The sequence below is a fragment of the Scyliorhinus canicula genome, chromosome 3, assembly GCF_902713615.1.
Source record: "Scyliorhinus canicula chromosome 3, sScyCan1.1, whole genome shotgun sequence".
Lineage (NCBI taxonomy): Eukaryota > Metazoa > Chordata > Chondrichthyes > Carcharhiniformes > Scyliorhinidae > Scyliorhinus > Scyliorhinus canicula.
The window spans coordinates 91,355,135-91,378,672 of record NC_052148.1 but is presented as its reverse complement, the minus strand read 5'-3'; the positions used below and the strand labels follow the sequence as shown (position 1 = coordinate 91,378,672).

The window sequence follows — 23,538 nt, the reverse complement described above, 5'->3', positions numbered from 1 at the left end:
CCCCCACCCCTAACCCCCCTGACACTGCACCCACTCACAATGCCCCCCACTCCTAACCCCCCTGACACTGCACCCACTCACAATGCCCCCTCCACCCCACTCCGGGTGTCTAACGATACATGCCTCATTGTCGTCAGCAGGGCCAGGAGCCGATCGTCCAGGGACGTCGCGGAGAAGCCCCCGCCATCCAGATGCAAGCACATCTGCCCCACGGACGCACGGCAGAGGGGGCAAGGAAGACTGACAGAGGGGCCCTCCCCTGAGGCCGTGGCACTGGAGGGGGACACACAGAGGACGGACAGACACGACAGGGACAGACGATGTACATTTAGGACACTGATGGCCGTGAGTTGGACTAGGAGAGGGCCGTGAGCCCGGACAGTGACGGAGAGAGGACTAGGATTGCGGACAGTGACGCACAGAGAACGGCCAGGCAGTCGACGCACGTACTGGACATGGCACCAAATGTGGGCCGTGGAGTAGTGGTGCCGGTCCAAAGATCCACCCAGGAGCCCCCAGACCTGGGGACAGATGATGAGCTCGAGTTTGCGGCACTGCCATCACCCACAATGTCCACCATCGCAGATACACTCACCTCAATTGGGCACATAAGTGATGAGGCTTCAGGCTCACTTACCGGTGCGCACCACACAGCCGATCCGGTACAGCAGGTGGAGGTAGGGGCAGCCGAGGGGCTGGACAATCGGAGCGCAGCCCAGGCCCAGCACACAGCTGCCAGCCAGACAGCTCCTGGGTTCCTGGACTTACTAGACCCACCCACAGACCAGATGCATTTGGAAACCCTGGGAGTGGACAAGAGGATGACAGCTGTCTTCCAGCAACTGCAGACGCAGTTGGAGGGTCCATCCACGTCCAGGAGCAGGGAGTGGTGCCGGTCATGGCTGCCACCCAGGCCGACACCGCACGGGTGGCGTCCACGGTGGAGGCAATGGGTACAACGGTTTCGGCCATGGGTCAGGTTCTGCAAGGCGTGGGGCTTGCTGTGCACACGTCATCCGTGGCCCAGGACAGGGATGCCCTCTCACAGGCAGCCATGCACCAGAGCCAACTGGACATTGTTGCTACGTGCTGGGGTCTGGCCCAGTCTCAGCAGGCCATCGCTGAGAGCATCGGTGGCCTTGGCCATGTGCTGGATGGCGTCCCAGAATCCCAGCAGGAGGTTACGCAATGGCTCACAGGGATTGCGCACTCCCCGAGCTCCATCGCTGGGAACGTTCAGACCCTGGTAGATTCCACAGCAGGCCTGCAGGACTGGCAGCGCCAGGTATCGGTGGTGCCATGGTGCATGTCGCCGCGGGCACCACTGTCCCATAGTGAGGCCCAGGGGCCACCGGGCTCCCCGAGGGAGGAGGAGGTTCTGGTGGCCGTCCCGGTGACTCCAGCAAGGGAGGTCCCGGAACACTCGGACTCCCCCCCCCCGTTCTGTCCCTGGTGCATCTGGTGGGCAGCGGGCAGAGAAGGATGGCACCATGCTATCCAGCATGCCCACAGAGCAGCCTGGCCAATCCAAGACGGATCGCCCCAGGAAATGCACGCCCAAGTGGACCAACGTCGCAGGGCAGGAGTCTCAGCAGTCCGCCTCCACTCCTGCTGTACCGTCTGGGGAAACATCAAGACGTAGTGGTAGGGCCCATAAGGCCAAGAAGTTAGATACTTGGCAAGTTGGTATGGGTGCAGGGCACAGCTTAGTTGTAGGGGCTTGGGCACTTGTATTTGAATGTCACGATTAAATTCACTGTAACACCAAACCTAGGTGCCTCTGTGCTATGTCCGGTGCCTGAGGGGTCGTGAGGGGGACCGAGTGATGCTGGGGCTCGCAGTTCCGTGCAACTGTGAGGCCGGGTGTGTGTTCTCCTCCCCCCCCCCCAACACCCCGCCGCTGTCTGCACACGAATGCCAGATGCCCCACATGGCCATGTGATGGAGTGTCCGTGACACATACAGGGATCACCAAGGTGGAGGGTGTAGCTGTGGCCATGAGTCAGACATTGTCTAGCGATCCGGAGCTCACAGGTCATTGCAGAGCAGGTTGTCATCATTCAACATGGCGCTGGTCACACCCGCTGACACAAGCAACTGTGTTAAAACATTCCCGATGTCCCGCAGGTGTAAGATGCTGTGAAAGTGGCGGTGTGGGCGGTAGGGTTGTGCGATGGTGCGGGAAGTGGGGGGTGCTGGGTGGTGCAGTTGTGAGGAAACCTTTGCATAATAACAGGCAGGCCTATACTTGGTGCATTTTTCTTCTTTTCATCCACAGATAGTACAAGACCTATATTGTGCATGTCACTGTGGGGGAGGATGTGAAGACTACACTAGCTGATTGTGTTAGGATGACTGTCGAGAAAGTAGATCTAGGGCCTGATTCTCTGGCCGCATCCGCCCAGTGACCTGAAAATCCCGCCCGAGGTCAATAGACTTCCCCATTGTCCGCGTCTCGCTCGTTGCGTTCTTGCGGCGGGCAGGGCGGAAGAATCCAGACAGAATCACTAAAATCTGGGAACACGTACACTCAAGTGTTTTATCTTACCTCAAGCACCGGCAGCCTCCACCCAGCTCGGAAGTGAAGAGTGAAGAAAGCACCCAACAAAAACATAAGACTCCAAGAGATAAGCATAAAAGGAGGGACTGGGGAATTCTGCTTGTCCTACTTGGTCAATGATTTTTATTCTTCAGAAAGACAGCAATCTCAAGCCAAGTGTCCTGTCAATTGGGATGATCCACGTATCAGGGGCGAAATTCTCCGACCCCCAGCAGGGTCGGAGAATCGCCTGGGGCCGCCGAAAATCCCGCCCCCGCCGTGGCAGAGATTCTCCGCCACCCGGGAAGTGGCGGTGGCGGGAATCTCGCCACTCCGATCGGAGAGGCCCCTGCGGTGATTCTCCGGCCCGGATGGGCCGAAGTCCCGCCGCTGGGAGGCCTCTTCCGCCGCCGAAGTTTGAACCACCTCTGGAACGGCGGGATCAGTGGCGCAAGCGGGCCCCGGGGTCCTGGGGGGGGGGGGTGGGGGGGGGGGGGGGGGGGGGGGGCGATCGAACCCCGGGGGGTGCCCCCACGGTGGCCTGGCCCGTGATCGGGGCCCCCCGCTCAGACTCCGGGCCAGTGCCCTGGGTGCACTATTTCTCCTCCGCGGCCGCCACGGCCTTCGCCATGGCGGAAGCAGAAGAGAACCCCACATCGCGCATGCGCCGGCAGTGACGTCAGCGTTTATTTGTGCCAGTCTTCTGGTGCCAACCGCTCTGGCGCGGGGCTGGCCCCCAAAGATGGGGAGAATTCCCCGCCTTTGGGGAGGCCCGACCCCTGAGTGGTTGGCGCCACTCCCCTACGCCGGGACCCTCCGTCACGCCGGGTAGGGGAGAATCCCGCCCCTGATATCTGGCAGGTTGATCATCCCAATTGACAAGCTGTTCAACCTATGAGGCGTAGGCCCACCTAAAGCATGGGTCCTGGTGTTTAGTATTCTTCTCTCCCAGACCCCTGCATTCAAGGGTATTAGAGATAAATAGGAGGTTGGCGGACATGATTGTAGTTTAAGAACAAAGAACAAAGGAGGTAACAGCAAAAAAATAGTCTGTTCTGATCATTGACATCCCTCATTTTGATGACTTCAGACACTGAAATGTTAATTCAATAGTAAACTGCAAGAGAATACTGTACAATTGGCTATATGCCCCATACCTCGAGAAGAGAATTTCAGTATCATACTGTACAGTGAAGCTGACATTCGCTTTGTTGTCAGAAATAGTTTCTGGAACTTCATTACTCTCACTGTAAAATAAAACAGCTATGATATTACTCAAACTACCAAACAGAAATTGCAAAAACATAAAAAATAAATTGTCTGGATTATCATGCTCAGTATCTACCTTGTGGCGTAGAAGTTTACATAGGTTTCCTGCTGTGGTTTGTTGACATTAAAATCAAAGTTGATGTCAAACGAGATCTATGAGCAAACAAAAATAACATATGAATTTAGCGTATGTAATTTTTAGCTTTGCCCTGACTTAATCATTTAGTCACAATATAAGTAATTTCTAAATCAGTGGAGCTGATCTTGAGCCTGTGTTATCTGTACACAGGATCACCTATGCAGGTAGAAAATCCAAGAGAAACGGCAAACACAAAGGGCGCGGACCTAATTTTAATGTTTTTGAATACATTTCAATGTGATTATCCAGGCCCAATGATCATTGAATATTCAAACCTTGCTGATGCCACGTCACGTCTTCTGAGGCCTACAACAGCTATTTGAAGTGGTTAATCAGTCGAGGGGATTTCCCCCCCCCCCCCCCCCCCCCCCCCCATGGGTGCAAAGGTAAGTATAGCCCCTAGGAAATGCCCAGGCAGTGCTCTGGCACTGCCCCTTGGAATAGTTTGGCACTGCCAATCTGTGCCAAGGGGCAGGGCCAGGGGTCAGTGCCAGGGGCCAGCCCTTCAAAGGTGATGCCCTGATCTCCCTGGAGCTTTGCTGGCTCCATCAGGCCCCATCATGCCAGACTGATGGCGTAATCCATGCCCACGGTTTTTTACTCAGAGTCTCAAGATCTGGAGTGAAAACTGGTCTGTGCTGCTGGAGAGCTACAGGCTGGCTTTCAGTCTCAGCCTGACACTTTGAAAAAATATGATAATACTCAGCCTATAGAATAAATAATCGGTGAGATTGTTCACGCCGGCGATATCGTCCGCACCTTCTGGTGTCGCTCACCCGCCGCAGGCTTCCTAGCGTCGTAGGGTAGATTCAATGGGAAATCCCATTGACAGCAGCGGGATCAGATGATCCCACCACCGGCCAACTGTGAGTCGCCTCCCGCCGCCATGACACACGCTGCAGGGCAGCCATGGAATCTCATGCAATAATTGTGAGGAACACCATGTAAAAATCATTAATTTGCATGCATTTCTATTCCATTCATGTGTTATTAATGAATTCACTAAAGTGTCCTTAACAGAAGCTAAAATAAATTCACCTTATCTCCTCCTTTTAAAAACGGTAACCCAATGTCACAAGACACAACATTAGAGCTTTCTATGTCACAGCCAGTGTTCATAGCCTGTTCAAATGAAAAGATAAACACACATCATATAATATCAACATACAGATATCTTGCTCTCTTATATCTCTCTCACTCCAGAAGCTTTATAATAGGATAAACTATTGATAGCTATGAAATATATATTATAGATCTGCTTAGGTGAAGTTATTGTGCAAGGAAAGTATTACAGACAGTACTGCATCATTTTACTATTCTGGAAAAAAATGAGGTTGTGCCACATTTTGCAATTGGAGTCCCTTGCCATGACGGGCAGCACAAATGGATAGCATTGTGACTTCACAGCACCAGAGTCCCAGGTTCGATTCCCCGCTGGGTCACTGTGTGTGTGGAGTCTGCACGTTCTCCCCGTTTCTGTGTGGGTTTCCTCCGGGTGCTCCAGTTTCCTCCCACAGTCTAAAGACGTGCAGGTTAGGTGGAATGGCCATTATAAATTGCCCTTAGTGGCCAGAAAGGGTAGGAGGGGTTATTGGGTTACCGGGATAGGGTGGAAGTGAGGGCTTAACTGGGTCGGTGCAGACTTGATGGGCCGAATGTCCTCCTTCTGCACTGTATGCTCTATGTGAACTGTCTACCGACATATTACAAACTTGCCAGTCAGCTAAAGTCTGACCAGGTGGTAAGTCTGGTCAGGTAGATTCTCTCAAAGGGCTGCCGCTCACAGTGGAAGCATAATTTAGGGTGAAGTTATGCACTTTGGTGGAAAGAATAAAGGAGCTGAATATTATTTAAATGGAGAAAGACTGCAGAAAGCTGCAGCACAGAGGGATCTGGGGGTCCTCGTTCATAAATCACAAAAAGCTAGCATGCAAGTTCAGCAGATAGCTGTTAAGGCAAATGGAAGGTTGGTCTTTATTTCAAAGGGAATGGAGTATAAAAATAGGGGAATCGGGCTAAAACATTACAAGGCACTAGTTAGACCACACCCAGAATACTGTGAACAGTTTTGGCCCCCTTATCTAAGAAAGGATATACTGGAAGTCCAGGGAAGGTTCACTAAGTTGATCCCAGGTATGGAGGGATCTTTTTATAAGGAGACGTTGAGTAGATTGGACCTGTGTGCAAATTGGAATTTAGAAGAATGAGAGCTGACCTTATTGAGACAAAGAGGATTCTCAGGGGGCTTGACAGGGTAGACGCTGAGGGGATGTTTCTTCTTGTGGGAGAGCCTAGGACCAGAGGGATCGCCCATTTTATATTTAGATGAGGAGAATTTCGTTCTCTCAGAGGGTAGTGAATCTGTGGAATTCTTTACTGCAGAGAGCTGTAGGGGCTGGGTCATTATGTATGTTCAAAGCGGAGATAAGTAGATTTTTAACCAGTAAGGGAATTAAGGATTAGGTGGGAAAGTGTGGTTGAGGATCAGATCAGCCATGATCTCATTGAATGGTGGATCAGACTCGATGGGCCGAGTGGCCTACTTCCGTTCTTATGGTGGTGGCACTAAAGTCAACTAATTGTTCACAATGGTACCATAAAGGCATGTGGGAAACTGTTTGTTGCTGAAGGGTTGGAGGTCTGGCTTCAGGAGATACGCTAAAAAGGTGTCGTTTTTGAAGGCTAAATGCACTTTACAAATCTAAGACTGGATATGTGGAGCAGGAGATAGACCAGTCTTTTCTTGTTAGAAATGGTCATTGTCTGACAGTTCTACAGCATGAATGTTACCTGCAAGAGGCATGTCAACTTCTCTGCCCAGGTTTTTCCCCACTATCCACCACACAGAGGTAGATTAATAGTCAAGTGGAAAAGACAGAGATCTAGCTCTATATTTTTAGTATATGAGGGCCATACTACTCTGTAAAGTATCATATAATTAAAATGTTCTACTCACTGATGCAAAATAGATGTTATCAGAAAAATGGACGATTACTTTAGCATTAAATGCATTTTCCTTCTTGTTCTCTATCTCTACATGAATGGTTATTTGCTTTTGCTTGCCACTGACAATGTAGTTACTGTAGGGAGAAATAAGACATTTATTAATTTAAGATATACATTTGAAAAAATGAGTCATGGTTAATTGTAGACAAATAAAGCAGAATCACTATTGTAGAAGGACTTGCATTTTAGATAAAGTGTTTCATGACACCACCTGACATCTCTGATCACTTTACAGCCAAGGAGGTATTTTTGAAATATAGAGACTGTTGAAAAGTGGAAAATCTGGCAGCAAATTTGCATAAAGCAAACTCCCACAAACAGCAATTTACTGTTCACCAACCTGTTCAGGTGATGCTGACTGAGGGATAAATATTGGCTGGGACACCAGACATAACTCTCCTGATCTTCAAAATATCACCATGTGATCATTTACATTCTTCTGTGCAGACAGAAGGGGTCTTGGTTTAGAAACATAGAAAATAGGAGCAGGAGGAGGCCATTCAGTCCTTCGAGTCCATTCTGCCATTCATTTTAATCATGGCTGATCATCCAACTCAGTAACCTGTTCCCACCTTCCCTCCATATCCTTTGATTCCTTTTGCCCCAAGAATTGTATCTACTCCTTGAAAACATACAATTATTTTGGCCTCAATTATTAGTGAATTCCACAGGCCGACCACTCTCTGGGTGAAGAATTTTCACCTCATCTCTGTCTTAAATGATCTACCTCGTATGCTCAGACTGTGACACCTGGGGCGGAATTGCCAGGGGCCGGTGTCAATCCCGCCCCCGCTGTGTCCTGAATTCTCCGCCATCAGAGATTCGGCGGGGGCAGGGATTGCGCCGCGTCAGTTGGCGGGCCCCCCCTGGCGATTCTCCGGCCCGCCGCTGTCAACCCTCTCCCGCCGGCGTGGATCAAGCCACCTACCTTACCGGCGGGAGCAGGCAGCGCAGGCGGGCTCCGGGGTCCTGGGGGGGGGGGGGGGGGGGGGGGGTGCGGGCCGATCTGGCCCCGGGGGGTGCCCCCACGGAGGCCTGGCCGGCGATCGGGGCCCACCGATCGGTGGGCGGGCCTGTGCCGTGGAGGCACTCTTTTCCTTCCGCGCTCGCCATGGTCTTCACCATGGCGGAGGCGGAAGTGACCCCCTCCCCTGCGCATACGCGGGGATGACATCAGCAGCCACTGACGCTCCGGCGCATGCGCGGACTTACACCGGCCAGCGAAGTCCCTTCGGCCCCGACTGGCGTGGCGCCAAAGGCCGTCCATGCCAGCCGGCGGAGCGCCAACCACTCCGGCGTGGGCCTAGCCCCTCAAGGCGAGGGCTTGGCCCCTACCCTAAAGGTGCGGAGACTTCCTCACCTTTGGGGTGGCCCGACGCCGGAGTGGTTCACGCCACTCCATCACGCCGGGACCCCCTGCCCCGCTGGGTAGGGGAGAATCCCGGCCCTGGTTCTGGACACCCTCACCATCGGGAACATCCTTCCTGCATTTACCCAGCCTAGTCCTGTTAGAATTTTATAGGTTTCTATGAGGTTCCCACCATCATTCTTCAAAACTGCAGCAAATATAATCCTAACCGATGCAATCGCTCCTCGTATTTCAGTCCCGCCATCCCAGAAATCAATCTGGTAAACTTTTGCTGAACCTTTATATCAAGAACATCATACCCCAGATAAGGAGGCCAAAACAGGATACAATATTCCAGGTTGCTTTCACAAGGCCTTCTATGATTGCAGCAAGATGTCCCTGCTCCTGTATTCGAAACCTCTCGCTATAAAGGCCAACATACCATTTGCCTTCTTTAAGCGCCTGCTGCACCTGTATGGTTTAATTCAGTGATTGGTGCATGAGGACACCCAGGTCTCATTGCACATACCGTTCTCTCAATTTATAGCTGTTTAGTTAATAATTTGCCTTCCTGTATTTGATACCAAGGGGGATAACTTTACATTTATCCTCATTATACTGGATCTGCCATGCATTTACCCACTCGCACAGCTTGCCCAATTCACACTGAAGCATCTCTGCATCCTCCTCACACCTCATCCTCCCACCCAGCTTCGTGGAGATATTACATTTTGTTCCATAATGAAAAGTACCCCAATAGTCACTACTTGCCATTCGGAAAGAGACCCATTTCCCTATTCTTTGTTTCCTGTCTGCCAACCTGTTTTCTAGGCATCTGAATACAATACCCTTAATCCCATGCGCTATTAGTCTCTTATGTGGGACTTTGTCGAAAGCCTTCTGAAAGTCCAAATATACCACATCTACTGGCTCCCCCCATCATCAACTCTTTGAGTTACATCCTCAAAGAATTCCAGTAGATTTGTCAAGCATGATTTCCCTTTTGTATATCCATGCTGACTCTGTCCAATTCTGCCACTGTTTTCCAAGTGCTCTGCTATTCAATCTTTTATAATGGACTCTAGAATTTTTACCACTACTGACATCAGGCTGACAGGTTGAGAAACGTGGCGCCGTGCATCTTGCTGCCATCTTGTTGGCTGGTATTGTGTGTGTGGGGAGTACAGTGTGTATATCACTGCTTCCACTGCTACCCTCTGTCTTCTGTGGGGACGCCAGTTCTGGATCCATCCAGCTAGTTCACCCCTGACCCCAGGTGATCTAATCTTTTGCACCAGCCTGCCATGAGGGACCTTACCAAATGCTTTACTGAAGTCCACGTAGACAACATACAAGGCCTTCCCTCATCAATCATTTTTGTCACCTCTTCAAATAATTCAATCAAATTAGTGAGACATGACGTCCCTCGTACAAAACCATGCTGTCTGGCACTAATAAGACCATTCATTTCCAAATGTGCATAGACCCTATCTCAGAATAATTCTATGAGTATAATTGCAGCAAGATAACTCTGCTCCTGTACTCAAATCCTAAGCCTACCATTTGCCTTCTTTACCGCCTGCTGTAGCTGCATGCTTACCTTCAGTGACTGATGTATGAGAATACCCAGGTGTCATTGAATGGTCCCCTCTCCTAGTCTATGGCCATTCAGCTAATAGTCTACCTTCTCATTTTTGATCCCAAAGTGGATAACCTTGCATTTCTACAAGTTGTACTGCATCTGCCATTCATTTGCCCACTCGCTCAACTTGTCCAGGTCACGCTGAGGCATCTTTGCATCCTCCTCTCAGCTCACCCTCCACCCAGCTTTGTGTCATCTTCAAATTTGGGGATGTTGCATTTTGTGCCCTCATCTAAATCATTAATATATAGGGTGGCGCAGTGTTTATCACAGCTGCCTCACGGTGCTGAGGACCAGTGTTCAAACCTGTCCCGGGTCACTGTGTGGAGACAAGTTCTCCCCCTGTCTCCAGGGGTCTCACCCTCACAACCCAAAAATGTGCAGGGTAAGTGAATTGGCCACGCTAAATTGCCCCTTAATTGGAAAATAGGAATTGGGTACTTAAAATTTTTTTTTTTTAAATCATCAATATATCTTGTGAATACTGGGCTTCCAGGGGGGATCCCTGCAGTGCCCCACTGGTCGCTGCCTGCCAATTTGAAGGATACCATTGGTTCCTGCTCTCTGTTTCCTGCCTGCCGGCCAGTTTTCAGTCCATCTCAATGTGCTGCCCCTAATCCCATGTGCTTTAATTTCCCCTAATCCCATGTGCTTTAATTTCCCCTAATCCCATGTGCTTTAATTTTGCACAATGGTATCTTATGCGAGACTTTGGTCAAGGGCCATCTGAAGGTCCACGTGTGCCACGTCCACTGGCTCTCCCTCGTCAACTCTACCAGTTGCACCCTCGAAGAATTCCAGTAGATTTGTCAAGCATGATTTCCCTTTCATGAATCCATGTTGACTGATCCTGCCACTGGTTTCTAAGTGCTTTGCTGTAAAATCTTTGATGGTTGATTCTTGATATTTCCTCACTGCCGATGTCGGGCTTGCTGGTCGATGATTCCCTGTTTTCCCTCTAGATTCCTTTTTAAATACTGGAATTACATAATCCACCCTCCAATCTGCAGGAACTGTTCCAAAGTCCATAGGCTCCTGGAAGATGACACCAATGCATCCACTATTTCTGGAGCCACATCCTTAAGTACTTTGGGATGCAGATTTTGAGGCCCTGGAGATTTATTAGCCTTCAATCCCATCAATTTCCCCAACACCATTTATTTACTAATATTGATCTCTCTCAGTAATCCTGCGTTCCCCAACATTTAGGGAGAGCACGGTAGCATGGTGGTTAGCATAAATGCTTCACAGCTCCAGGGTCCCAGGTTCGGTTCCCGGCTGGGTCACTGTCTGTGCGGAGTCTGCACGTCCTCCCCGTGTGTGCGTGGGTTTCCTCCGGGCGCTCCGGTTTCCTCCCACAATCCAAAGATGTGCGGGTTAGGTGGATTGGCCGTGCTAAATTGCCCGTAGTGTCCTTAAAAGTAAGGTTAAGGGGGTGGTTGTTTGGTTACGGGTATAGGGTGGATACGTGGGTTTGAGTAGGGTGATCATTGCTCGGCACAACATCGAGGGCCGAAGGGCCTGTTCTGTGCTGTACTATTCTATGTTCTATGTTCTATGTATATGTGGCTGAGGCTTGTCAGCCTCCTGAGTTTCAATCGCGAAACCAATGAATCCCGCACCGTTTCTCATTGGAATCGATTGTGTTCCACGTGTTGCCGATGCTAGCCCCTTAACAGTAGCTGAATTGGCCCAGTTGCAGTACCGGTTTGCTGTCGTGGAACTCCACGAATCTTGCATCATTGGCATCAACACTTGGACTCAGGAACGGAGAATCCCATCCAGGATATTTTATTCCTCAATAATCGTTCTATTACATGAACCAAATTAGTATATTCAACCAATTAAAAATAGTTAAGATTTTCCCACCTGTTGCTTGGAATATTTGAATGAACTTTAATAACAAGATCTGTTATGCATTCTTCATCATCACCACAGTCTTTGGAGAATGGAATCTGAAAGAGTTTGAATGGAAAATCAAATTGCACACAAAAAATTCAGCATTAAATAAAACCCATCTGTGGTATATCCTTGGACTTACAAAATACTCCCTGGATCTTGCTGTGTGGCTATCGAGACAAGGACCATCTTCAGTATCTTTTGGAGCAAAGTCTAAACGTAGACTAAGTGGGCTAACAATATCTGTTTTTTCCTGGTTAGGAAAGAATCACAACTCTCATTAGAACACCAACATCGAGACCCATATGGAACATATGAAATTAAGAAACATACATGCTCTATTGAAAAAGAATTGAAATTGTTCATAAAATATAGGCTTGCTTTAAAGTTGTTTTAAGATACTTTGCACTTATTTAAACTTCATATAAGCTATCAATCCCCAAGGTCACTGGTTTCGGGCAGGGATTGCAAAGGCATTAATTGGCTTTATGGAAGAAATGGGGAGGGGTGGCAGACCCTTGATGGTTCAGGCACTGAGGGAGAAAGTTTTCATTCTTTTCCTCAGTGAAGAATGTGTTTTCCAAGATTGATAACTTTTGTCATGATATGTTATATGTTAGGGATTCAGAGACATCAGTGGGAAATATTATGGGGATCTTGCAGCGCTTTGGTGGGAGATTTGTTTTTAGACAGCCAGTTTGCTAGCCTAGGGAAACTAAAAGGGAAATATGGGATTACAGATGTTATGGATTCAGGTATCTCCAGGTGCATAGCTGGTCAAAAGGCACTTCCAGCCTTCTCGATGAAGCAGCCTTCTACCTTGCTCGAGTGGATTTTATCCTGTGGAGGGTCGGAGGTGGCCAGTATGTTGGGCATATGCCAGCGAATGGTGCGGGAGGACACATGCTCGGTTGAGGATGTGAAGGCAAAGTTGGCAGAGGAGCTGGTGTCGATCTTGGAGGAGGAGGTTTGTAGCGAGAAGGGTGAATGCGACCTCATCCTGTGCAAGGCTGAGTCTCATCCAGCTAAAGGTAGTGCTTTGAGCACACCTAAAGAAGGCTAGATTGAGTTGGTTTTTCGATAATAATAATAATCTTTATTAGTGTCACAAGTAGGCTTACATTAACACTGCAATTAAGTTACTGTGAAAATCCCCGAGTCGTCACACTACGGCGCCTATTTGGGTACACAGAAGGTGAATTCCGAATGTCCAATTCATCTAACAAGCACGTCTTTCGGGATCTGTGGGATGAAACCGGAGCACCCGGAGGAAACCCACGAAGACGTGGGGAAAACGTGCAGACTCCGGACAGACAGTGACGCAAGCCGGGAATCAAACCTGGGACCCTGGAGCTATGAAGCAACAGTGGGGTGGAGGATAGATGTGATGATGTTCGAGGGGCCCGGCACACCACGTTTACATGTTCTGGTAGTGCTCAAAGCTTTTGGGCTTCTGGAAGTCCTTTTTTGATACTACTTCAGCAATCCTGGGAATTTGGTTGGAGCCTTGCCCACTGGTGGCAAATTTGGGGTTTTGGAAGTGCCGGGGCTCCGGATGGGGACAGACATCCTGACTCTTGCCTCGCTTTTTGCAAGCAAGCAATTCCTCTTGGGTTAGAGGTCAACTATATGCCAAGTGCCTCGGCGTGGCTGGGTGATTTGATGGCGTGTTTACACCTCGAGAAGGTCAGGTTTACATTGCGAGGGTCGGTGAAGGGGTTTGACTGTAGATGGTGGCCGTTTACAATATACTTTAAAGAGTTGGTCACTGTTAGCTGTTCGGAAGTGGGAAGATTAGGGTGGGTGTGGGGGGTTTGGGGTTCAATGGTGAGGTTGTAGTGTTGTAAGGGGAAGGGGCGATCTTACGGTTTGGTTGTTGTTATTGTCTGCTTTGTATAAAATGGTTAAAAGTTAGAATAAAAACATTTCGAAAGAAAAAGGTATCAAGCCAGTTATAGTAAATGAGTGTGAAATATTCTCTAATTTATAACAAATAATTTAGCATCATACTTACATTGACATAAAAGTCAAATTCGTCACATTTTTGTGTGTTATCAACTGTAATGTCATTTTGTATTTCTCGCGTATTGTTTATTTGAAACAATGCTCGTGAAGTAGCATGAGATGACTTGAGACTCACATCGAATGTTGCTTTGTACTTAATGTCTGTAGAGTTGGAAAATAGATATTTTCAAAAGACATTTCTCCATGACATAAATAGCCTAATACAATGTAATCCAATGAGAGTAACACTTATAGTTCATTCCGAATTGATACCCGCCATAGATATTTCATGAATTGAAGTTACCTTAATTGATTGAAAAAGAGTAAACACGATCAATTAATATGGCTGTATTGTGTGATAGAGAACTAAAACTTTGATTGGCTAGCGCTGCTTCATCCAATGGTACAGCTAATTTTATTAAATTGAGTAGTAAAAATATGTAATAAAAACAGAAAAAGATGGAAATACTCTGCAGGTTACTCAGCGATGGGAATAGAAGCTGAGTAAAATATGAGAGATGTAACAGGTTTTAAGCAAGTGCGTGGGGAAGAAAGGGGGCGTGGGGAAGAAAGAACAAAATGGAAGGTGTATGATAGAGTGAAAAGCAAGTGAGGTGAGTGGGAGTTAGCGCAAGCATTAATGTGACAAGCTGTCAGAAGCGCAGGATTATGCCTGTGGACTCAACGGCGGTGTTCGGCAAAGTGGTCTTGAAATGTGTGTTTTGTCTCCCTAGTGTAGTAGAGGCTGCTTTGTGAGCAGCAAATACAGTATACAAAATTACCAAATTAAAAGAAGTGCAAAGTCAAAGCTAGGGTTCCATGTTCAGGGTTGCAAGCCAAGGCCAAAGGTGGAACCAGCAAAGAAACTAGAAACCTGAAGGAAAACGGCTTCATAAAGGCAAGAAGAGGACTTGTCTTCCCTATAAAGGAAGAAAACTGGAAACCACCTCATGGATTCTTTTTCCCAGTTATATTGCTCACTGAAAAAGCAAATTGCATGCTCTTATAAGCACTGGAAAAGGAAAGTACAGGACCACAAGCCATGGAATAAAGAGCAGAGGACCTGCCCTAGGGCAGATCACCATCTTGACAATTAAATCAGTTTCATCTGGAAGGAGTGTTTGTGTCACTAGATAGCTAGAAAGGAGAATTAAGGTAAAATAACTCGGTGACGTGACGAGGCTGTTAAAACCTTGTGAGAGGCTTCTCGTGAGATTTGCGATGCTTGGAATGCCTCGCGAGATCTCATTAGATAAAGGGAAACCAGTAGATGTAATATACTTAGATTTCCAAAATGTGTTTGATAAGGTACCACACAAAAGGATACATAATAAGATAAGGGCTGGAAATCTCTGGCTGTTGCAATTCACTTTTCCCGTCGGGAGTGCACTCCTGCCAGGGGGCTTTGTGGTGGCTTGGGGTGGTTACAATGGGAAATCCCATTGACAAGTAGTGGGAAGATAGAATCCCACTGCCAGCAAACGGCACACGGCCAAAAAACACTCAAGGAGGTTCAGTCCTGCCACAGCTGCAGGCAAGACCAGTGGTTTAAAGAACCCTCTCATGTGGGAATGCCTATTTTACCTCAGTGAGGCCGAGGGTTAATCTGGTGGAGACCAGTCAGGATTGAATTGACCTGAGCGGGGAATCTTAATTGCTAAAAGTGAAGGTAATTTCCCAGAGTAAGCCTTAAAGCTTGAGAGTTCTAATTGATGGCAGATAATAAAAGATCCAAAACCAATCAATAGTTTTCAACATCTTGCATTCTGAAGAGATTACGCCAACGAAGACTTCAAACCTCAGCAGGGACGATTCTCAAATCTATCACACCCAGTTTAATCCCCCTTATTTGGCCCTACCCTAGCCCCCACCATGTGTCTGGCGTGTGTGTGGGTGGAGGGTGGGACAGTGTTAGGGGAATCATTAAATTAGTAGACCGTTGTTCCAATATTGACATTACATGTTTAACTCTTCTCTTGCTGTAAATAAAAAATTATTTTGTGTTTCACTTATCAATCTGGTGCCTGTAAGTCATTGGGGCAGTCAAGGGTCAAAAATCTCAGGAAAATATACAAATTATTGGTTAACTCACTTACGTTGGGATTCCGGGATCTGTAGGGTTGGAATTGACCATGCACTCAACCAGGGTGTCAGAACAATATCAAATCAGTCATGATCTCATTGAATGGCACAGCAAACTCAATGGCCTGAATGGCCTACATCTCATGGTCTCATGGAGAAGGCCAAGGATGAGTTAGAGATTAATTACAAAGAGGTTGTGGAACAAAAAGCAAAGAGAGAGTGGGAATGGCAGTAGTAAAAGAACAAAGCATTGGTCCAGAGTAGGTGCTAACAGCAGAATAAAGGTCAGCACTGTTTGAAAACAAAATATGAAAACAAGAAACAAGGAACAGAATGGCACTAGGAGAAAAAAGGTAAATTGGCAAAAGGCTGGCATAGAAACCATCCTAAGCCTTTAATAGTGCATATATAGAACATAGAACATAAATTGCAGAAGGAGGCCGTTCGGCCCATCGAGTCTGCACCGACCCACTTAAGCCCTCACTTTCACCCTATCCCCATAACCCCTCCTCACCTTTTTGGACACTAAGGGCAATTTAACATGGCCAATGCACCTAACCTGCACGTCTTTGGACTGTGGGAGGAAACTGGAGCACCCGGAGGAAACCCACATAGACAAGGGGAAAAAGTGCAGACTCCACACAGACAGTCACCCAGGGGGAATCAAATCTGGTACCCTGGTGCTGTGAAGCCATAGTATTAACCACTTGTGCTACCGGGCTGCCCATAGTTAGTTGTTGCTGAACTCAAAGTTGTATACATGAAAGAATAAAACAAAAAATCAAGGCATGCACAGACCCTAGAAATTCTATTTGGGTTGTCCCAGGCCCCTGTCACAGCTCTGGTAGGAGACTGGAACAACACTGAAAAAACGGCAGAAAGCCATCTGGAGGTATGATATGAATGGTGATAATCCAAATAGAATTTCAGAGTCATCCTGATTTTGCCTGTTAGTAATATAAAGTCAAATAACTGATATCCACACAGCATGTAATATTTTAGCTATTTAAAGAAAAATAAAATGCAATGATCCTTACTGATTGCTGATCCACGTTTTTCAGGTTTAATTGTAGCTTGGAAACATATACTGACTTTACCACAAGTTAGCATGATTCCATTGAGCTGACAGGTTTTCTCCACAATGGACAGTTTGGTTGGTTCAAATATCACTGTAAGACTCACATTTGCAATGCTTCGTGACCTGAAAAAAATGTTGTTATACATTGTATTTATTGATATTTAAATGATAATGAAGCTCAAATTAAATTAGTACAATTGCAGCATGAAGAAAGTTTAATCTACATCGGGGATGAGTTTTCTCAGAAGCTGAATTAATAGTCCAGCTACCAAAACATTAAATCTAATCAGCAAAATACTCACAAGCAACAGCAATACATGATGGCAGAAAGAGAATGATATTTTGTCCTTTAACTATGTGCAAATTTGTGTTCTGGTTATGGACAACATTGATAAGGTCAGAATTATTAATCATTTCTAGGTGTCTTAAAGGGAGGTGGTAGGCTTCATTTACTCTTTGCCCTTATTGATAAAACAAAGCTGTATGCTTTGTTAACCACTTTCTCAATCTATCCTGTCATTTATGTGCACATACACCCAGGTGTCTCTGTTCCTGCACCCACTTTAAACTTGTACCCTTTGGTCAGAGTTTTCCAATTTTTGTTCAAAGTGTCAGTCCCGCCGTTGGCATTGATAGCGAGAAAACCCACCATATATTCAGTCTCTTTAACAAAAAAAAGTGTCCATGTGTTTCACACTGTGTTTGTGGTGGCTTGACTCTGATTCACTTGCCCAGGAAAAACATAATCTCTGTAATCAGTGGATTGCTGCCCCAGTACTCCCAAGCACTTGTTCCAAGTCCAATCAGGGGACTGGCTGTCAGGAAGACAGCTCCACATTTCACAGAAGGATCCCTCACCAAGCTTCGGGTAGGTTTCGAGCAGAGGTGCGACATTCTGTACCCGCGATCGGCCACATGTCCAGCAAGCAAGGTCACCAATCATCTCCTGCCTTGGAGGCTGCGGTAATGATAGTGAGTGTTAGATCGCTCCATAAAGAGGATGGGGTAACAGTGCCGAAACAAGATGAATTACCTTCTTCGTGCAGACCGGGTATGTCTGCTTCCTCATGTCTCCAATGGCATTCATTTAACAGCACATGTCATTCCATCCTCCGACCCACCCGCCCACCCCCCCACTTCTCATGGGCCCCCAGAAGACAATCATAGAATTTATCATAGAATTTGCAGTGCAGAAGGAGGCCATCCGGCCCATCGAGTCTGCACCGGCTCTTGGAAAGAGCACCCTACCCAAGATCAACACCTCCATCCTATCCCCATAACCCAGTAACCCCACCCAACAGGGAAATTTTGGACACTAAGGGCAATTTATCATTGCCAATCCACCTAACCTGCACTTCTTTGGACTGTGGGAGGAAACCGGAGCACCCGGAGGAAACCCACGCACAAACGGGGAGGATGTGCAGACTGCACACAGACAGTGACCCAAGCCGGAATCGAACCTGGGACCCTGGAGTTGTGAAGCAATTGTGCTATCCACAATGCTACCGTGCTGCCCTCTAATCACCTCCCATGCATGCCAGACTTAATTAATATCTGACCTGGCAGGACTCCCGTCTCCACTCTCTCAATCTGTCTAAGTGCAGGACAATCTCGAGCACAACCAGCATGAATGGGCACAGCCTGCCGGAGTCATGCCCAAGTTGAAAACCCTAATGCCCTTTGAGGAGAGAGCCTCACCACATCAAAGGAAGCTAAATGCTTTCACTTCCTCTTTTTCTCAGCAGAGAGCGCCTTTTGATGTGGCGAGGAGCTGTCAATCATAGCAATAATTAGCATCAAAGCAGAGTAATTGAAATACATTAAAGCGTGTGGGGAAAGATAAATAAACCCCCCCCCTCACTGAAGTAGCTGTGTCTGGACCAATATAACTGTCAATGACTGGCTAATGCAATGTATTGCTGTGTGAAATTGAATGGAAGATTTTCAAAGGCTATCAAGGGAATTGAAGCCCTTTGAAGTGTACTTTGCTTTCAGGAAGCCTCTGACAGTTGTAACAGCTGATGCTTTAAACACGTTTGCCTGAGGCAGCAGATTTTAGGGAAGGGCCACTGAGAATGCAGTGATTTTTCACTTCACTGCCTGGACTATTCTTCAGCTCTCAGACAGTGGTCTCTTATGAGGGGGTCTCTGATGGCAGGGGTTGTTGGGTCACCCTCATGCATGCGTGCTGTGAGGGGGTGACCAGTTATTCCTATGGTGGGGGGAATGCCCTACATCAGCTGGGGGATGACAGGGGAGGGTGGCCTTCGAAGGGACTTTGGAGGGCACCTCAGTTTTGCACTGACCCCCTTGACCCACCTCAGGGTCCAATGCATCAGGCTCACGCTTTCATTCTTGGGCGAATTTGCACCAAAGCTCGCCTAGAGGATTTCCCACTGTGGGTTTCGTTGAATAACGCGGTGGGGTTGTGAACCAGGCTTCCAGACCATTCATCAAATGGAAATATATGCAAATTGGCATTCTCCCATCGTTGCGGGGCAGGTAGCATGCGAAGGGCGCCAGCGGAGAATTGGAGCATCACAACGGGTTTAGCACAATTTTTCTCTCGATGCTCCATTCTCTGCCTGATCGGGAATACCAATACTGGCAGAGAATAATGGGGAATCCACCACATGATATTTATGGGAAATCACTTTATTTTACACTATGGGGCAATCTTACCATATTTTTCAAAGTGTTAGGCTCAGACTGAAAACTAGCATGTAGCTCTCCATTTGTGTGGAGCAGTATTCTCCCCTAGATTTTGAGCGTCTCTGAGAAAGAAATATGAGTGGGCCGGGTTTACGGCATCACTCTAGTGGGACGGGGCCTGATAGAGCCGACATCCGTCACCTGGCTACCTCCACACAGGAAAGAAGTGTGGGGGCTGCCCTTTCACTTTCTATGAAGCACGCCAGAACAGAGGCAGACTCATCAAAAGCAATTGTGGTAAGAGAAACATCTGCGACTCTAACTTGATTAATCCCTGCAGAGTCATAACAATAAACAATCTGATTCATTGCTCTGAAGTTCCAGTGAGCTGTCAATCATGGTGTTTTTAGCAGGCAATGGAGTGTGAATTTCACTGTAAACAATCCAGTTCAAAGTATTCAGACTCCTAGCCATACACGGTGCCTTCAATACTTCAAAAAATCAATCAAATGGACTGTGTGAAAACCACTTAAGGTTTCCACCACTTTAAAGGCATAATTTCCACCTTCATCTCACAGACCTTTAAACTTGGCATACTGACAAATGTTTTAAAGGGTTCAGGGGTGCAGATGAGAAAATTTTCACTTTATTTTTAGGGGACGTGTGTGTATGGGATAATGGATGACTGTCTAAGTGGTATAGGGTTGCAAATGTGCCTAATTACTCTTTATTATTGGAAAACTTTTTAAAAAATTTCAGAGTACCAAATTATTTTTTTTCCAATTAAGGAGCAATTTAGTGTGGCCAATCCACCTAACCTGCACATATTTCGGTTGTGGAGGTGAAAGCCACACAGACACGGGGAGAATGTGCAAACTCCACATAGACAGTGATCTGGGGCCAGGATCGAACTCAGGTCTCAGCGGTGTAGGCAGCAGTGCTAACCATTGCACCACCGTGCTGCCCATATTATTGGAAAACATTAACTATTACATACTGACTTATTGTTTAATAGGTTTAAAGGCTGCAGATGGGGAGTGCAGCTAAAGGAGACATATCGCAGGGAAGACCCAACCCCGCCCCCCCCAACCTAAGACCCTCCCCCTGACCCCCACCTCCCAGGAGGAGGCAATTGTTGGGAAGGTACTAACCAAGTTGCCAGCCTCCAGACTGTAGTGTGCTAGGTTGCCATTGCCAAGGGGTGGGGCCTGAAGGGGGTACTCTGAACGTGGCAGGGCCTTGCCAGCAATCTGGGGTGGGGAGAGGCAGAGGGTGCTGCAGCAGCTATTTGAGATCAATGCGTCCTTTAAAAACGATGCTCTGATCTCAGAGATGCAGGACCTGTCCGGAGACTAGATCTTGCCCCTCTCAGTGCCAGCACAGACCTCGGTGGACCATTGAATGGCACAGAAAAGGCAATTTTTGCAAAAAGACATTCCAGGTGCCACTGAATCACTATTGCTCCCATCACCAGCAGGAATCACTCTGGTTTTCCCACTGGTGGGAGCATTTAGATTCCGGAACTGAGAATCCTGTCCACAACTTTGTGTAATTTTTGTAACTTTGTAAGTTTGGGAAACTATTCTGTCAGTTTAATGGACTTAAACCAAGCACTGACAGATACAACAAAAACAAAAAGCAATTGTGTCAGCAAAAACAAGTGCCTGTTTAATTAAATCCTACAGTTCAATTAGACATCCAATGAATTCATGTTCCTCATATTGCATCCTGTCTTATCTCAAAAGCAGACATGGAAACTATTCTCACATATTCTATACATAATGCTATATTTCATTTAAGGTTATCTGCAATTTTATCATTTTATCTTTTGTTTCAAAGTTATGTAACTCATTCCAAGTGAGCAGGGATAAGTAACAGCAGCCTTCAAATAACCGGTCCGAAACATAGAGTCACTGGTAAGGATCTTGGTTTGATACCAATTGAATGAGATTTTCAGACGATGAGCTCAAGATATCAATCATGGGGGCAGGACAGCATATTTCCTCCATTCTTAACAAATGGCCACAGGGGATATCAAAACATTATTCTATCAGAGTAAGAAGTAACAGAAACAAACTTTAATGAGAGCCATGGTCCCACAAGTAATTGCTACTTTAGAGGGACAGTCAATGGACTCTGGGAAATTATATAAATACGTGACATCACCCTTGAGAAACCAATTAGAAATGGATTATGCCCACTTAGACCAATCACAGATTGATCACACACACCCCTTAAGCCAATTAAGAATTAGCCTCACCTCACTTAGGCCAATCAGAACACAATATCCTTGATCACACTGTAGATTGAGGCTTGGAATGAGTTACTGAGCAGAATCTTTCACTGAGTAAGCTGCACAGCAACTGACTACTGTCCAGAGGGAAGCTAATGTTATGGAGCGAGAACAGAGATTGCGTGTCAACCTCCGCCCCAGCCCAAGACTGAACCAGAAATCAAGAGCTGTAGTATGCTAACCAAGTCCCACCCTATCTTTAATAGACATCTATAACTTACTAAATATTTCACAAGTCACTTCACCAAACTATTCCCTATTGCCTAAATCAGTGTTCTTCAAACTTTTTTTCCGGGGACCCATTTTTACCAACCGGCCAATCTTCGGGACCCAACCCGGCCGACCTTCGCAACCCACGCCGGCCGACCTGAGCGACCCACCATTTTCTCCTATCTTGTTTGCTGCTGACAAAAATGGAGGAAATGGTTTTGGGTCCCTTTGGCCCTCCTACATGCTCCTCCAATGGAACCTGTTGGATGAAGGTGAAGCCTTCTGGTGTTGGAAAGTATGCAGCATTTTTTCCCCAAATAATTTTGTCAAATAAAACCCTCCCCGAACTTGTAAAAAAAAAAGAATAAAATAAAGAAACAAAATGAATAAAACCACCCCGAACTTGTAAAACAAAAAGCTGCAGCCGATGATCTGGCACGCATGCGCAGTGCGGCCGCATTTGTTTTATACGTTCGCGGCCATATTGAAGGCTGCTTGCAGCCGGTGTTATTAACAGCCGGCTGCTGCGGCTGTTGCGTGCAGATTTGCGCAATCGGGAGCGCTGCGAAGGATTGCCCCGCGATCCTCCCGACACCTACCCGCGGGTCGCGCCCCCGAGTTTGACAATGCCTGGCCTAAATAGTTAATGTCTCAAAGGAACTCTTTTAGAATGTATGTTTAAATAATACCTAGAACATAGGGAAGGTTGAAGGGATTTGATGAATTGTGGGGTCTGTGAAGAGAGAATATGCCCAATTTATATAATTGCCACTTTTAAATCATTTAGTACAGTAAATACCACTTTTGCACTTCGGCTGCAGCAGGCTGTACAACATCAGAAACAATACTCCCAGTCCTTGACTACCCATGGGAGCTCTATGAGCAACATAATAGAAATTGAAAATAATCATCAACGCTCCTACCAGAGTTGCACAACATTCCCAATGGATCCAATTGATAGATCTGTGATCGTGTCACCATTTAAGTCCTTCTGCCCATCAATGGACAGTCCAAAATATTGCAATTGTGCGTTGATTTTTGAGGCTTGTATTTTCTGGAAAGTAGATCAAAGTATGCTTAGAAAACTTATTCTATTCTTACAAGATTAAAAGTAGGTCAAAAGCACGACACTTGTAAATTGGATGGAGAGTGGGAGCAACTTGTTATAACTAAGAGAGGATGTTAACTGGATCCACATGATCCAACTTGACAGAGCACTCAGAAAATCAACCATAGAAGCTGTTTGACCCCACAATCTGTCCAACCAGCTTGTGCTTTCACCAGCATGGTGCACGATGGAAGTGGCTGAAGCAGTGCACCTGCCAATTTCAACCTCTCCAGCTTCCATTGTACAGGTTCCAGAGTGCTACAGTGCCA

At 47.0% G+C, this 23,538-nt stretch overlaps 1 protein-coding gene across 1 annotated transcript in view; it reads right to left on the bottom strand.

Moving 5' to 3' along the window:
• Positions 1 to 23,538, bottom strand: part of itga2.2 (integrin, alpha 2 (CD49B, alpha 2 subunit of VLA-2 receptor), tandem duplicate 2) — a 222,315-nt gene that overhangs the window by 32,466 nt on the left and 166,311 nt on the right. Inside the window, 9 exon segments of the mRNA XM_038790878.1 lie at positions 3,697 to 3,786; positions 3,885 to 3,961; positions 4,986 to 5,069; positions 6,904 to 7,027; positions 11,813 to 11,898; positions 11,985 to 12,095; positions 13,857 to 14,008; positions 16,966 to 17,129; positions 23,085 to 23,215. Of these exon segments, the coding sequence (XP_038646806.1) occupies positions 3,697 to 3,786; positions 3,885 to 3,961; positions 4,986 to 5,069; positions 6,904 to 7,027; positions 11,813 to 11,898; positions 11,985 to 12,095; positions 13,857 to 14,008; positions 16,966 to 17,129; positions 23,085 to 23,215 (1,019 nt within the window).